General features: G+C 30.9%; 2 protein-coding genes across 6 annotated transcripts; both read right to left on the bottom strand.

The window, feature by feature from the left end:
• Window positions 1-2,547: 2,547 nt before the first annotated feature.
• LOC111704008 (zinc finger protein 271) lies at window positions 2,548-13,799 on the bottom strand. 5 transcript variants are annotated; one of them, XR_002765727.1, is made up of 5 exons: window positions 12,637-13,791; window positions 5,040-5,162; window positions 4,848-4,970; window positions 3,232-4,449; window positions 2,548-3,128 (listed from the first exon to the last, which is right to left on the bottom strand). XR_002765727.1 is itself a non-coding variant. In XM_023476113.1 (4 exons), exons 1-4 carry the CDS (start codon window positions 12,758-12,760, stop codon window positions 3,785-3,787), a joined length of 1,035 nt encoding a protein of 344 aa, XP_023331881.1. In that variant the 5' UTR covers window positions 12,761-13,791; the 3' UTR covers window positions 2,548-3,784. The 5 variants fall into 5 exon arrangements, 4 of the variants coding, with proteins under 4 accessions (XP_023331881.1, XP_023331884.1, XP_023331883.1 ...); XM_023476113.1 differs by having other exon boundaries at window positions 2,548-4,449; XM_023476116.1 differs by lacking the exon at window positions 4,848-4,970 and having other exon boundaries at window positions 2,548-4,449; window positions 12,637-13,799.
• On the bottom strand, window positions 5,996-7,986 carry LOC111704010 (zinc finger protein 513-like). Its single transcript, XM_023476118.1, has 2 exons — window positions 7,212-7,986; window positions 5,996-6,699 (listed from the first exon to the last, which is right to left on the bottom strand). The coding sequence occupies exons 1-2, from the start codon at window positions 7,372-7,374 to the stop codon at window positions 6,041-6,043; spliced, it is 822 nt and encodes a 273-aa protein (XP_023331886.1). The 5' UTR covers window positions 7,375-7,986; the 3' UTR covers window positions 5,996-6,040.
• Window positions 13,800-16,383: the final 2,584 nt, after the last annotated feature.

Below are 16,383 nucleotides of genomic sequence, written 5' to 3'. Positions count from 1 at the left end.
CATTGTGGGCACAAAGACAAATTGTTTGGGGTAGTCTAAAAAATTAGAAAAGATGAAAAAAATAAAAATATTAACTGTTACTACCTGTGCGTTACAGACTTTCTCAAAAAAATCTTTTTTTTAATTTTCTCGTTAAAAAGTATAAATTTTCGGTTATGGCACCGCTTTGAACTTTAAGAGTATGTTTATGTTGCAAATGTTTCAAAAAACCATTTTAGAGCAAAGATTGAATTTATTTTTGGGGAAAATAAGTTTTGCAGTTTACATTCTAAAATGAATCGTCATTATTTCAATTCTTTATATATATCTTTTGCATGACGTCGTTACTTGCTGGATTTTTGAAAATTTCAATACACTAAATTTATTTTTTAAAAACCTAATAACTGCAGGAAGACTCAAATGCTGTGGCATGAAAGACCGTACTCATGGCTGCCGGAAGACAAAAAAGCAGTCTCTATTGGAATGTCCGATGGACAAGAGTATCCTTGAACACTTTTTCTGATCAAGTACATTTCTAACTAAGGTTGCAATATTTTTATTTATTTTAAGAGAAATTTTCTATTTTGAGCACATAAAATACTCACTCTCAGTGCTAATTCCTTAAAAAAATTGCACCCCCTCATTGCTCACAAGTTTTGCTCGGTGCCNCACCATCACAGTTTTATTGGGAGTTGACCACCCTTTTCAAAGTGGTGGATCCACCACTGGGTATAATGGTAAGTGTATGAAGTATAACAGACATTGAATACATAATTGTTGAAGATACAGACAAAATGCATATACGAATGTTGATTTAGATGGATAGTTTTTTTAAGTAAGTAAGTAATTATTTATCTATAAAATATAACAAAACCATACAAAATTAAGTGTTTCAGGAGAAAATATGTTAAAACCTCCAAAAGTATAGGTTGTGGGAATATTTCCCCCCAATTCTAAAAAAAATATAAAAACAGAAATCAAAGGAAAAGAAAAGGAAAGTTACATATTTATTGTTTACATTATATTTAATAAAAACTGGTGGAGGATTGTTAGTATTTTTCGACGATGAACTAACAACTTTTAGAGATAAAAATTTCTTTAAATAAGCTTTAAAGGGAATGTAAAGGAAAAATGAAAGGGGGTATAAGCTGAAAGCTAATCACTTTAGCTCTTGATCGCAACCCATGAAAGTTTTATCTGATGTTCCAGTCTGGAGAAATTGATATAAAACCGTGTTAAAATTATACGAAAATTCATATGTGTAAAATTTATAAAATCTTAAACTTAAATCACGTGACCAGAACTGTCACCAATGGCAGAGCAGTATACTGGTCACGTTTCTCCGCCTGTATCACGTGACCACTTTACTTCACTGGCATTGGTGGAACTTCTGGTCAAGTAACACGGACGTATAAATAATATTATGAATTAAATCTATTAAAAATAGGAATAACAAATATAAAATTAGAAATGGAGTAAACCTAAGTTACAATTAGCTTTCTCAAGGATATCATAGTTTTCAGATTGGTTACGTATTTGCTGAAGTTGATCTATTTAAACCCACTGCTTTTATACAAAATTGTATATATATTAATTTTCGTATAAATTTGACAAAGTTGTAGATCAGTTTCTCGAAACAGGAACATCAGATATAACTTTCATTTTTCCTTTACAGTCCCTTTAAGGTTTGTGAAAAGATACAGGTTCTAGGCAAAACGGGCATTTTTAGCATCTTTTTAATTCGCGCCCATTTTTGACATCCTATCTGTTTGATTTAAAACATTTGTTCTGCAGTACATGCATACTCTACAGTAGACATTTCTTCCTTTACGTACGGTAAATGTATACTCTACAGTAGACATTTCTTCCTTTACATATACGGTACATGTATACTCTACAGTAGACATTTCTTCCTTTACATATACGGTACATGTATATGCTACAGTAGACATTTGTTCCTTTACATAAACGGTACACGTATACTCTGCAGTAGACATTTCTTCCTTTACATATTGGTACATGTATACTCTACAGTAGACATTTCTTCCTTTACATACGGTACAAGTATCCTCTATAATAGACATTTCTTCCTTTACATACACATACGGTGCATGTATACTCTACAGTAGACATTTCTTCCTTTACATATAGGTACATGTATCCTCTACAGTAGACATTTCTTCCTTTACATATTGGTACATGTATACTCTACAGTAAACATTTCTTCCTTTACATATTGGTACATGTATACTCTACAGTAGACATTTCTTCCTTTACATATACGGTACAAGTATCCTCTATAATAGACATTTCTTCCTTTACATACACATACGGTGCATGTATCCTCTACAGTAGACATTTCTTCCTTTACATATACGGTACATGTATCCTCTATAATAGACATTTCTTCCTTTACATATACGGTACATGTATACTCTACAGTAGACATTTCTTCCTTTACATATACAGTACATGTGTCCTCTCCAGTAGATATTTCTTCTTTTACATATACGGTACATGTATCCTCTACAGTAGATATTACTCTTCCAAATTTTTTGCCATTTTCTCTGAAAGAAGCATGTTTTAACTAAACAGAACTAAAGATAAAACTATGATTGAAAACAAGTACACACTGATATAAGCTCACTATACAAGTTGTTTACACTTCACAATCTGTTTAATTTATGACGATATCAGGTTTCCTCTGTGTGAGAAATTTAAACTTTTTTTTTCGCAAGTGATCATTAGTTCAATTATGCACTACTGAATTTCGATAGAAGAAGAAATACAGAAAGTTGTGACAAATAAAAACTACTTTGATCACTTTTCTTTCAAGTGCTTTAAATGCATTCAATAAACTAACATCTTGTCTCAAACTCTAATTTTCTAATCCTTACATCAATATATCTCGATGTTTAGTAAACATTTAATTTTTCAAATTATGAACTCTGCTAGACCAAAAGTCGTAGCTAGAGATAAGAAAGGTGTGAACAGTGAGATTGCAAAAATATAGATTTTAGAAATTCTGAGTTTTAAATCAGTTGTTTCGAGATGAGGGACATGTTGTAAACGGAAATTTACAAAATGAAAATATCTGTGAATAACTAAAACGTAAAGTAAACATTGATGAATAGCTGAAAAATAATCCTCTGAACATTGTTAATTGATAATTATAATTATCATTAGTGTGGAAGAAGAATTTACAACGAAAAATTATGATTATTCAATGATTAAGAAGTATTATCAATTAACAAATCAACGAAGAGAAATTCCTTATAAATGCTTGTTATGCTTACAGTTTTATAAAAGTTTTAGACTTCTCGTAAGAGTAAAAAAGTCTAAAGTATTCACACTTGTCACAGGTACAAATGGGCGCGTTCAGAATTTTTTCATTTCGTTCGTTCATCATATGTGAACGAGCCATTTCGTTCGCTATTTTTTTAAATCCTTCAAAAAAATTGATTTCGTTCGTTCTCAAAATTATAGTTCAATTTTCATCTATTTCATTTATGTTCTCAATAAACGATCGTTCAGTAAAACAAGTCATTCAGTAAAATAGTTCGTTCTCTTATTAAAAAGTTATGATAGGTTTTTCGAAAGTTTGTCCTAAAAATCGTTTGTTTAGTAAAAATTGATTGTTTTCTTTCTCAAAACATTTTATTTATTTATTTTTTTTTCATGATCATTTGAACGATTTGAAAACATTCGTCCGCGTCGTTTTTTCTAAATAATATAATCATTCAAAAAAAAATTTCACTCTTCTCAAAAATTTCAGTTGTTCACAAAAACGATGTCCATCTCTAAGTCACAGGTAATGTTTACTCTGTTTATGTCGTTTCAGATGCCATGTAGAAGAGGCAGCGTAAACACACTTGTCACAAGGATATTTTACTTCTTCATGTTTTCTTTTGCCATGTAGCCTTAAACTATTCGCTGTAGTGGCAGCATATTCACAGAGATCACATGGATATCTAACCCCTTCATGTTTATTTTCAACGTGTTTCTTTAAATCACTTGTTGTAGAAGCTTCATGTTCACATTGGGAACATGGATATCTTACTCCTTCATGTATTTTTTCAACATGCTTCCTCAGGTTATTTAAAGTAGTGGCAGAATAATCGCATTGCCTACAAGGGTATCTGACCCCTTCATGTATATTTTCAACATGTCTCTTCAGACTTCCAGCATGTGTTGCCACATAATCACATTTATTACAGGGATATCTAACTCCTTCGTGTTTACTTTCAATATGTGTCTTTAAACCTCCTGTTGTAGTACCCTCGTATTCACACTGGTCACAGGGATATCTCACACCATCATGTTTATATCTAATATGTCTCTTGAGATTTGAAGCTTCTGTTGCTACATAATCACATTTACCACAAGGGTACCCAACTCCTTCAAGTTTCCCCTTCCTGAACCAATTAGGTCGAGTAAAAAGCGGATCTTCTTCGATGTTCAGAATTCCATCTGAAAAATTAAATAGAAATAATAGAATAAAAATAACCTAACGCCTGTCGGAGAATATTTTAAGGATTTTGAGAAGAAGAGAAAACAAATCTAACAAATATCAAGAATATTTTGGTGTCGAGCGACTGTGAAAAGATTATACTTTACAATGAAAGGATAAATCTATTTCTTACTTTGGATATAAGTACTTACTCTTTTATTCTTATAAAGCATTAAATTTCCTCTACACGGTTATAATCCATGAAAAAAACACAAAATTTTTAACATTTTCCTACTTTTTAGGTACATATTTGCAGAGGAAAATATATATCTTGCATAAACAACAAAGGTTTTCTTAAAAAATAAATTAAAGAGATAGACAATGATATTAGCTAAACAATAGTTTACAAGCAGCTTACCTTGTATTTCTGTAATTTCCACTTTAACATCATCTTCCTTCAAATATACAGTAGATGTATCTTCAGTAGATATTTCTTCCTTGATAAATACTTTCTCTTCTTCCATATTCTCTGCCATTCTTTCTAGATTAATAGAATTTTATACCACTTATGTCTTTAATTTATAGAAAATCATAAATTTTAAAACACTACCTTGTATTTCTGTAATTTCCACTTTAACATCATCTGCTTTCAAATATACAGTAGATGTATCTTCAGTAGATATTTCTTCCTTGATAAATACTTTTTCTTCTTTCATTTTCTCTGCCATTCTTTCTAAAATACAAGACAGGTTTTTCTTTAAAACTGAATAAATAAGAAATTATGAATGATGAGAAAAGATCAAATTCAATAATTCTAAAATATCTAAAATTAACTTTCCACAAACTGCAGAGTAGAAATTGGCATCGTTATTGTGGTGGTGTTATGAAAAAACGAACGATGGACGAACGACTTGGATTGGTCAATGGTCATAGAAATGAAAAAACGATATCTTAAGTATTTTATGAACTAATTCTTTATTGTTCGTTCTAACAAACTTGAAAAACCAATAGACTTTATATTGAATGAACGAATTGTTCAAAAGATTCGAAAAAAACTAAGTTTTTACTGAACAGAAGAATTTTCCAAAAGGTTTTGAAAAAACGAGTTTGGTAAAAAAAATCTTTTAAAAAAGGAAAAGTTTTTTTTTACTGAATGAACAGTTTTTCTAACAATTTTTTGAAAATCAGATCGTTGTTTTACTGAAAGAAAAATTATTGGATGAAATTTCACTAAACGAACGATTTTACTGAACATTCTGTGAGAAAACGAATAGATGAAAAATGAACGATAATTTCGAGCGAGAACAAAAACAATTTTCTAAACGATTGAAAAAAACGAAATACGACGTTTACAAACGATGAACCAACAAAATGAAAAAAAGCCGAACTCGCCCATCTCTTCTGCATGCAGAATGCTAATCAATAAAGTGTAAATATAAACAGTGTATGCTGCACTTTAATCACAGGCGTATACAACAAGGGGGTGGGGACAAAAAGGTAATCATTAACAATAAAAAGCAACACTTAAAATGAAAGCCTATACCTCCTTTCATTTTTTGCGAACACTCCCTTTAAAATCTTAAGTACAGAGCAAATCCTGTTATATAATCATTATCTATTATGTTTACGCTTTTTATGTCGTTTCAGATGACTTGTGCAAGTTGCAGCATAATCACATTGGTCACAGGGATATCTTACCCCTTCATGTATAGCTTCAACGTGCTGTTTCAGATGACAAGCTGTAGTAGCGGCATATTTACACTGGCCACAAGGATATTTTATTTCATCATGTATATAACTAATATGTCTCTTTAGAGTGACTGCTGTAGTGGCGATATAATCACATTGATTGCAAGGATATCTCACTCCAATGTGCTTATTTTCAATATGTGTTTTTAGATGACCTGCTGTAGTAGCAAAGTAGTCACAATGATTGCATGGATATCTCACTCCTTCATGTTTAATTTCAGTATGTTTCTTTAGATGACTTGCTTGAGTAGCAGAGAATTCACACTGATCACAAGGATATCTGACACCTTCATGTTTATATCTAATGTGGTTGTTAAGACTACCTGTAGTAGTTGCAGCGTATTCACACTGATCACAGGGAAACCTGACTCCTGCATGTTTACTCTCAATATGCCTCTTTAGGTTTTGATTTTGAGTTGACTCATAATCACATTCCACACAAGTATATATTCGTTCCTTTCTTTTCTTTAGCATATTTGGTTTAGTGTGAAAGGGGTCTTCATCGCAATTTACAATATCACCTGAAAAAGTAAACAATAAATTTTTTGAATATTCTTACTAGTAATTATATTACAGAACTAGCTGAAGTGTCCGGCGTTGCCCGTAGAAAAAAAAATAAAAAATAAAACTGAAGAAAAATAAAAAATGTTGAAAAAAAATAAAAACTGAAGAAAAAAAATTCGATTTTTTTAGCCTTTGTCACTCCCAGGCTACCAATGAGTGTCCAAAAAAAAAATCAGCCCTTTCGGTCCAGCCGTTTGGCCGGCCAGAGGGAACATATATACGAATGTCTTGTTTTATTACATCGAAAGAGATAGATTACTCCTGCTGATGCCATACAATTACTCTGAATTTTAAATATTTTAAAGATTTTAATTTTCAAAACCAATAAATACTAAATCTGTATAAGATATCAATTCGGGTTACTCGTTTTTTCTTATGTCACAGAGGACACATGAGGCACTAAGTTATAATTAAATAAATAAATTTACAGGATAAATTTTTTTTAAATTTTATCAGATATAATCTTTACCTTTATTTTCTGTATTTTCCATCTTCACATCATCTTCCTCCACATACCTAGCACATGTTTCCTCTGAACTATAAGAGGAACATATTTCTTCCTTGATAAAAACTTCTTCTTCTTTTATCTTGACTTTTTCCATAGCAAATTCTTTTTTTATATTCTCTGCCATTTTATCTGAAAAAATTTAACAAAATATTCGAACTAAACTGTATCAGATATATTCGAACTAAATTGTATCAGATATATTCGAACTAAACTGTATCAGATATATTCGAACTAAACTGTATCAGATATATTCGAACTAAACTGTATCAGATATATTCGAAAGTAAAAACATATTAAAGATTTTTCTAGGAGCACATACAAAACATATCATCACGAAACATATCATCACGAAACATATCAAAACAAAACATATCAAATCAAAGCATATCAAAACAGAACATATCCCACTACTAACCATATCAAAGAAAAACATATCAAAATACAAAATATATATAATCAAAACATATCAAAACCAAATTTAAGCTGTATTCGAGTTGAGAAAATTATGAGACTTCCTGTAAATTTTCTAATATGTGAATAACAAAATCCGGGAATTTCAATAAAAAAATCGCAAACCAAAGTTCCATCCAGCCTGTAATCGTGAAGACGCGTGAGCAACTTATGTTCCCTTTAAAATAGATAGGAACAAACCTATTTTTGTTATGTCTTGTATTTGATATGTTTTGTACTTGATATGTTTTGTATTTGATATGTTTTGTATTTGATATGCTTTGTATTTGATATGTTTTGTATTTGATATGTTTTGGATTTGATATGTTTTGTATTTGATATGTTTTGTATTTGATATGTTTTGTGCTTGATATATTTTGTCGTGAATATGTTTTTGTATCTTGATATGTTTTGTCGCTGGATATGTTCTGTGACAATATGTTTTGATTTGATTGATTTTGTTTTCATACGTTTCGTTGTGATAAGGGTCCCTTAAAATTTCACGTACAGTCCTTTAGAGAGTATACAACGTAAAGAGTTGTATCTAAAGCGTATGAAGAAATTGTAATAATTAAAATCATTGTAAAAATATCTCAAGAAAAAACGGGAAACAATTAAATTATTCACTAAAAGGCTCTTGTTTGACCCCTTCATGAACATTTCTAAAGTGTCTCTTCAGATGACTAGCGGTGATAGCAGCGTAATCACAATGGTTACAAGGATATCTCACTCCTTCATGTTTATATCTAATATGTCTCTTCAAATGGCCTGCTGTACTGGCAAAATGATCACAATGTTCACAGGAATATCTCACACCTTCATGTTTAATTTCAACATGTATCTTCAGATTTCCTGCTGTAGAAGCAGTGTGTTCACAATGATTACAGGGATATCGAAATCCTTTATGCTTACTTTTAATATGTCTTTTTAGATTAACTGCTGTAGAACCGGCGTAATCACATTGAACACAAGGATATTTCACTTCTTCGTGTATATTTTCTACATGTATCCTCAGATCTCCTGTTGTAGTGGCTGCATAGTCACACTGGTCACAGGGATATCTCACTCCTTGATGTTTATTTTTGATATGTCTATTCAGAGTACCGATTGTAGTAGCAACGTATTCACACTCTTTACAGAAATATCTCACTCCCTCATGTTTACTTTCTACATGCATCTTCAGATGACCTGCTGTAATGGTAACATATTCACACTGGTCACAGGGATATCTCACGCCTTCATGTTTATTTTCAGTATGTCTCTTCAGATTCCCAGCATAGGTTGCAACATAATTACATTTGCTACATGGAAAGTTTTTCTTCTTGCGTCTGTTTGGTTCAGAGTTAAGAGGATCTGCCTCCATATTGATAGTTTCACCTGAACAATAGGAAAATTAAAAAATTAAAAAACTGAATGAAGTTGGTATCTCGGGGTATGAGAAGATGGTAAGGAGCTCCTGTACCAACTTTATTATACGTTGGCTGTCCTGCGTTGATAGTCAAAATATTAAGGAAAACAACACAACCATAATTTCATGGAACACAAAGTAATCGGCAAAAGGCGGAAATTAATGTACCAGTCGACAAAAAAATTGTTTATTTCTTGTAATAGGTTATTCCAAAGACTTTGCTGATTAAAGATAGCGCATCAGAAAATCTACGCAAATTTGACGCATTTTTTTGGGTACCAAAAGATAGTAACTAATGTTGTCTTCTCCAGAAAGGTATATATTTACCCTGTTGACGTTTCATAATGTCGTCTTTTGTAATGTATTAAATAATTATTTTAAAAAACAAGGGAAATCCACCTAAGTTTTTCTATCTTGAAATATTTATATTGTCCATACAGTCCATAACAGTGACTAGTGGAAAAACAATGAACATAATTTACAGAATTCATCACTTTTAAGATGAAATAACCCGATATCTTACTCATTGTTACACAGATAAATGTTTAAATGGTACCGTTGTTGATAGGACCTTTAATGGCCAACTTGAAATTACATCTGTCAGTCCCTTAGAACATTTACTTTTGGTTTGAAGTATATGAAGTGTTTATAAGAAGAAAATTAATGTCTCATATCTTTTAAGCTAGTAACCTTGTACATTTTAACAGTAATTAATTATCTTATTACTTTTCCATTCAAGATTGAATTCGCTCTCTACCTGATTTAAATGAATTATTAAAAAATATAACGTCATAATATTTATTTAATAGTGTAATAGGGTTTTTTCATACTCTGGGATCTTTCAGCAGGAGGAATTCATATGATCCAATTAAAGAGCCTTCATCCAAACTTTTTTTTGGTAATGTTAACGCAGACTCTCCTATTCTTTGTTGGCTTGGCAGTTGGGTATCATACATGTTACTTTGCTAGGCAGTGGCACCGACGAACCTGAATTTATTAGAATTATTCATTGAATTTGTATACATAAACTTTGTATACTTTAATCCACCTTTTTAAAATCCTCCGATAATTCATGCCTCAAACTTTTAAAACCTTTAAAAGACTTCTAAGTAAAAGGTCGTCCATTAATTCGCATTTTTAGCGAAACTATCTGTAATATTTTTTTCTTTAATGGTGGATATTTTTCAAACAAAATTCCCATAAATTAATTGGAGAGTAAGATTAATAAATAAAGTTATTCGATATTATTTCTTTGACTAAGATTAAACAGAAGACGACATTTACACAATATTTATTTACCGTTTATAATATTGGAAATTTCTTCATCACCTAAAATTCCATTCCATAGTACCTCAGAAAAAATATTTGACGACATCTGAAAATTTTCACTTACAATTATTGGCTATTTTTAATACAAAAGAGATGCGTAACTTTTTCACAAATTCAGCCATAATTCACCAGACGATCCGCATATCCAACAAATGATTAAACAAATTTTATAATACATATTAATATCTTAATTTTAATATCTAAGGCTTTAATGTTGATCGTTAGACTCTCAAACAACCAAAATAACCAATGACGTCAAAATACAGCTGTACAGGCGTACAAAATAGTCGGATAAATTTCCAACGCCTCGTTTTTATAATTAGCAAAGTCTTTGATAAATTCTTGTCATGTGGGTCAATCTACCATCCCTTAAAGGGACCGTTCAGTTGTTTGAGTAATTTCAGGGTAAACTAAACAGCCTATCAGCTATTCATTAGTATTAGTCTTACTTTTCAAGGACAACTGTGGCCGGAGAAAAAACCGATTTTTCGTTCAGAATTTGAGCGGAAAGGGACGGTCCCTCTCTATACACACTATTTGATGTTTTTTTTCAGTATGTTGTAGATCAAAATAAATTTTGAATATAAAATTAAACTGTAGTATCTAATGGTTAATTGTAAATGTTATAACTATTTAAATTTTTGTTTTTTAACTTTCTATTTCTAAAATAACACTATTTTATCGTATTAAAGATTTTGTATTGCCTGTGTAAAAAGACTAATTGAACGCGGCATGAAAATGAAAAGTTGTGCACATACGAGAAAAAAATCTACAAAATCTACGAATCAAAATACGAGTAATGATTAATTGATTGTTGTAGGGACGTCGTCTTTGTGCACACTTTTTACGTGTTTGACATGATGACATTGAAATATGATAAATTTAAAATTTATTGGGCTGCTGTTACTGAAAAAAACGTCAAATAGTGCCTATAGAGAGGGACCGTTTCTTTCCGCTCAAATTCTGAACGAAAAATCGGCTTTTTCTCCGGCCACAGATGTCTTTGAAAAGTAAGACTATTACCAATCAAGAGCGAATAGGCTGTTTAGTTGACCCTGAAATTACCCAAATAAGTGAACGGTCCCTTATAAACACAGGACATGATATCTAAAATATAATCTGTGGGTTTTTATCTGTATAAATATAATTATAGATAGCTGAGAAAACGCTCATAATCCTTGCAGATAGAACACTGTCATTAAATAAAAGACAAAAATTTTGTCAAATGTCGAATAAAAAACAAGATGCTTCTAGTAAATGTATTGTGATAAAGTATGGTTTTTTAAACATCATGTTTGCTTTTATTGTATGTATCAATATGTAACATTAATTTAACTCGTAGAAATCCACGAAACATCTGTGAAGAAAAGTTATCAAATCATTCATACTGATTGCATAAAGCATGAAACATTGTGTTTATGAATAAAAGGTTATAAAAAGATTGTTAAATAATCATATCAACCAAGAAAAGGTTTACTTTTAAACTTTAACTGTTTTTAATCCATTAATTTAAGTAAAAAATCCCAAAATTAAGTTATTGACAAAATTCAGTTTGTCTGTCTATAATAAATGTCAAAACAGCTAAGCCAACCAGACCCATTTTTTTGCAACTTCCATCACCCCGCGTGCGGGAAGTTTTAAGTACGGTGGTATTTTAAAAAGTTTGTTTGAATGTTGACTTAAAATTGTTTGTGAAAAACACTTTCTCAATGTCATAGTCGAATGAAGAAATCCATGATTTTAGAAAAAAGTTTTTTTTTAAAATCATAACCTCATTAATTTGAAATATTAAGCAAAAAGCGCAAACCTCTAAACCCACAGGACGAATTTGGCGGACACTGGTATGGGAGAAACATAAGAGGTTCTACCAAGTTCCCCAATCAAAATTTGAGGCAAATCGGTCAAGGTGATTATGAGTTATTATTAAACAAAAAGTTATTATTAAACAGAGATTACTTTTTTATAAGTATAGATGAGACTGTTAATGATACCTTGAACTTCTGTGCTTTCCTCTTTTGCATTTTCATCCTTTACATAAACTGTACATGTATCTTCAACAGTAGAGATTTCTTCCTTGATAAATTCTTTCTCCTCTTTTATATTCTCTTCCGTTCTTTCTGGATTAATAGAATACATGTTATACCACTTGATATCTAAAATTTATAGAAAATCATAAATTTTTAAGAGTTAAAACGCTACCTTGTATTTCTGTAATTTCCACTTTAACATCATCTTCCTTCATATATACAGTAGATGAATCTTCTTCAGTAGATATTTCTTCCTTGATAAATACTTTTTCTTCTTCCATTTTCTCCTCTGTCATTCCCTCTGAAACATGTTAAATATTGTTCTAGAAACTTAATATTAAACCATAAAATAAAAACTTTTTTTAAATCCTTAGCATTTGCACTGATCATCTTCAAAACTCATTTTAGATCTAAGTATAAAAATTGCAATATTTACAAAGCCCACTCAATCATTATGTTAAATTATTCTATGTCTTTTCAAATGATTTGCTCGTGTGGCAGTGAACTCGCACTGGTTACAGGGGTATCTCACTCCTTCATGCTTAATTGAAACATGCTTCTTAAGATTTTTAATTCTAGTGGCAAAGTATTCACACTGGAGACAAGGATAGCTGCCTTCTTCATGTATATCTACAATGTGCCTCTTTAGACAACCTGCTGTAGTGGCAGCATATTCACACTGATTACACGGATATTTTACTGCTTCATGTTTACTTTCAAAGTTTCAACACATGTCTTTCGACTGCTTGCTGTATTTGCAGTGTAGTCACACTTGTTACAGGGATATGTCCACCCTTTCTGTTTACTTTTCATATGCGTCTTTAGATTACTTACACTACTGGCAGAATGTTCACACTGGTCACAGAGAAAATGTCAATCCTTCATGTCTGTATTTAATATGTATTTTAAGACTAACTTTTGTTGAAGCAGCGTAGTCACACTGGTCACAAGGATATCTCACAATTCATGTTTACTTTCAATATGTTTCTTTAGATTACTTGCAAGTGTGGCAGAGTAATCACAAGCCTTAAGGGATATTTTAAATCTTTATGTATACTTTCAATATGTTTTTAAGGTCTGTTGCAGTAGTAGTAGCATCTGAATATATGCATTTAAACAGCTATATTTTACTGTTTACTCACAATATGTTTCTTTAGATTTCAAGCAAGTGTTGACACATAATCACATTTTTAAAAGGATATTGTTGTTCTCCAAGTGTACTTATTTTGAGTCTCTTTCATTTAAATAGAAGAGGATCTTCTTCGTTCATATAAATGTGATTCTAAAATGTTTTTAAGAAGTACAATCAATATAACAAGTACATAAAATTGTGTTTTCTAGATTTAATGTTTTACCAAAAAAATTTAAAAAAAAAACAACCCAAAGAAAAGTTGTTGTCTTGAAGAAATTAGGAAAAACTTAAATTTTTACCTTTAATTTCCATGTTTTCCACCTTTAATGCTAATACCCCTCTTCTCTGACAACTATTTTTCAACCATTTCTCCTGGACTTTCCTTATAGGGACTGTTTCATATGCACACATAAGGTACTTTATTTTATGGGGGGGAGGGGTAAAATGGTTGCTCGTAATTATTGTGATTATTAAAAAGAATGTAATGTCCATAATTACTTTGCATTATGTATTATAAGAGAAAAATCATGTATTTTGAAAATTTTCGGTTTGAGCCGATTGAAGTTTTTCTGTTCAATAATCTTTGGGAAGTGTGGGGTAGCGCCCCATTCTTTAAAGACTTTCTTTTGGATTTTTACTGTTTTTTTCATGAAGTTTTCTACAAAGACGACATTTTGATTCTGCTCAACTGTTTAATTTTAAGTTTAGTTTTGAGTAGGTATAATTGGTTCAAATTTTGGAATTTCCAAAGGTTTTCAAATAATTATTTAACATCTTTATATATTTTCTTGTTTGTCTGTTTGTTTCTATAATAAACGTCAATACAGCTTGAACTGAAATTGAAATTTGTGTGGCTTAAATAATCATATCAACCAAGAAAAGGTTTACTTTTAAACTTTAACTGTTTTTAATCCATTAATTTAAGTAAAAAATCCTAAAATTAAGTCTTGAAAATTTTCATTAGGTTATTGATGGACACTGTGTTTCATGTTTGACTCATCAAAAGTATTCGGATTTTTCAAAAATACAATTGCGCATTTTAACAAAATGAAATGGGGTTAAAAAATACATATATATGAATAAAAGTTAAATTTCATTTTTTACAAAGTGTCCTACGCATTAGCAAGACAATTTGAAGGTCGTATTTGATTTTCGAAAAAAAAATACAGCATTTATTCTTACAATGCAAATTTATGATTTTAAAATGTGATCTGCCTTTTTAGTGCTTTCGATATTATCGGAGATATTGAGAACTTCCTTCAGATGTCAATCTTATTAAATAAAACCAAAATTGTCGAAATCTGAACAAAATATTTCGCATCTCCGAACAAAAAAGGCCACTTTTTGGAAATCCCATGGGACTAGAATATTGTAGTTGAATTGTTTGATGCAATTGGGAGAAGGTTGACGACTGAATGTTTCCAATAAATTCAAAGATCAAAGATAAGTTTCAGATTGTGTTGCTAAGTTGTCATGTTTCGGGGGACATTTTGCAGATCAATTAATTATATATAAATACATGAATCTAAAAATAAAAAAGAATAGTTATTTAGTCTATAAACATACTTTGCTTGTCGGTTTGTCTGTCTGTCCGTTCTATCAAATAAAAGTCAAAACTGGGGAACCGATCGGCCCAATTTTTGTGTGGGACCTGCCCCCAAGTAATTATTTTGCGGAAAATCCGCAGAAATTTCCTGGAATCTTTCACAGGAAAATCCAGTGAAAATGTCGACAGCTTTTTCGAGGAATTTCTCGAAACCCATTCCGAGGAACCAGGTGTGAGGAATTTCCTGTAACCTGAAATTCTCATAACTGTATCAAAGAAATTTCTTGTAACCAATTCCAGGGAATTTCTTGATACCAATTCTGCAGAAAAAAACGGAGAAAATGTCGTCAAATTTTATGAAAATTCTTGGGAATTTCCAGCGAAAAGTTCTTCAGAACCAATTCCTGGGGAACTATTCCCAAGATTTTCTCAAGAATTCCTCAGGAGTATCTTGAAATATTCTCAGCATATTCCTGAGTAAATTCACTAACCAGAACTTAGGCCAATAGTAGTGAATAACTATATTTCCCTCCAGTTTTTTAGAAGTCTGTATAACCATCTTCTCAGTCAGAATGTTATAGTTGTTTTTGATCTTACTGAAGTTGTCATGTATTTTAATTATTCAGACAACTAAATTGTTAAGAAAAAATTTAAAAAAATGAAAAAAAAATTTTCAAAATATTTTTTTAAAAGATGGTTCTGAGGTAAATTATCATTTTTTATCAATTAGGATGCAAAAAAAAAGATTTAGTTAGGGCAGTGCATAATAGAAGAGAACGTCAGAGACACCATATGACCCAAGGGAAAATTGAGCAACAATTAAAAATGTTGATAGAAGATAGGCACGAAGTACCCTGAGAGCATAGTTATGTATTTACAAGAGTAATTGTAACAGCTTTATTTGTTTATGTACTTACTAATATTAATCTGGTGAAACTAAAGAGCACTTTTTTTGATAAAGTTTTCTTTGCTATAATTTTTGAAATAAAAATAATTTTTTAATAATCTTTCATCTTTTTCGGATTTTTGCTTTTTGTTTGGCAAGGGAGATACTCGTCCAAATATATCCGTCTTCAAAGACTTAATTCAGAAACATTGAAATTGTAAAATTCCTAAAAAATGAAACAACTTATTTGCATATAACTATTTTTGATAAACAAATTTTTCAAAGATTTTTGACATGTCGTCTTTTAATTCCACAGTTGTAATTTTATGGTTCTCACTGTACACAAATTGGGCCG

Source organism: Eurytemora carolleeae, unplaced genomic scaffold (genome assembly GCF_000591075.1).
Source record: "Eurytemora carolleeae unplaced genomic scaffold, Eaff_2.0 scaffold572, whole genome shotgun sequence".
Lineage (NCBI taxonomy): Eukaryota > Metazoa > Arthropoda > Copepoda > Calanoida > Temoridae > Eurytemora > Eurytemora carolleeae.
Note: the sequence above shows the minus strand (reverse complement) of the source record. Positions and strands in the feature narration are given on the sequence as shown.

Coding starts and splice junctions, on each gene's coding strand:
- LOC111704010 (XM_023476118.1), bottom strand. CDS start 7,374: ATGGCAGAGAATATAAAAAAAGAATTTGCTATGGAAAAAGTCAAGATA. Junction 6,700..7,211: donor GGAAAATACAGAAAATAAAG/GTAAAGATTATA, acceptor TTACTTTTTCAG/GTGATATTGTAAATTGCGAT.
- LOC111704008 (XM_023476113.1), bottom strand. CDS start 12,760: ATGACAGAGGAGAAAATGGAAGAAGAAAAAGTATTTATCAAGGAAGAA. Junction 4,971..5,039: donor GGAAATTACAGAAATACAAG/GTAGTGTTTTAA, acceptor CTATTAATCTAG/AAAGAATGGCAGAGAATATG. Junction 4,450..4,847: donor GGAAATTACAGAAATACAAG/GTAAGCTGCTTG, acceptor TTAATTTTTCAG/ATGGAATTCTGAACATCGAA.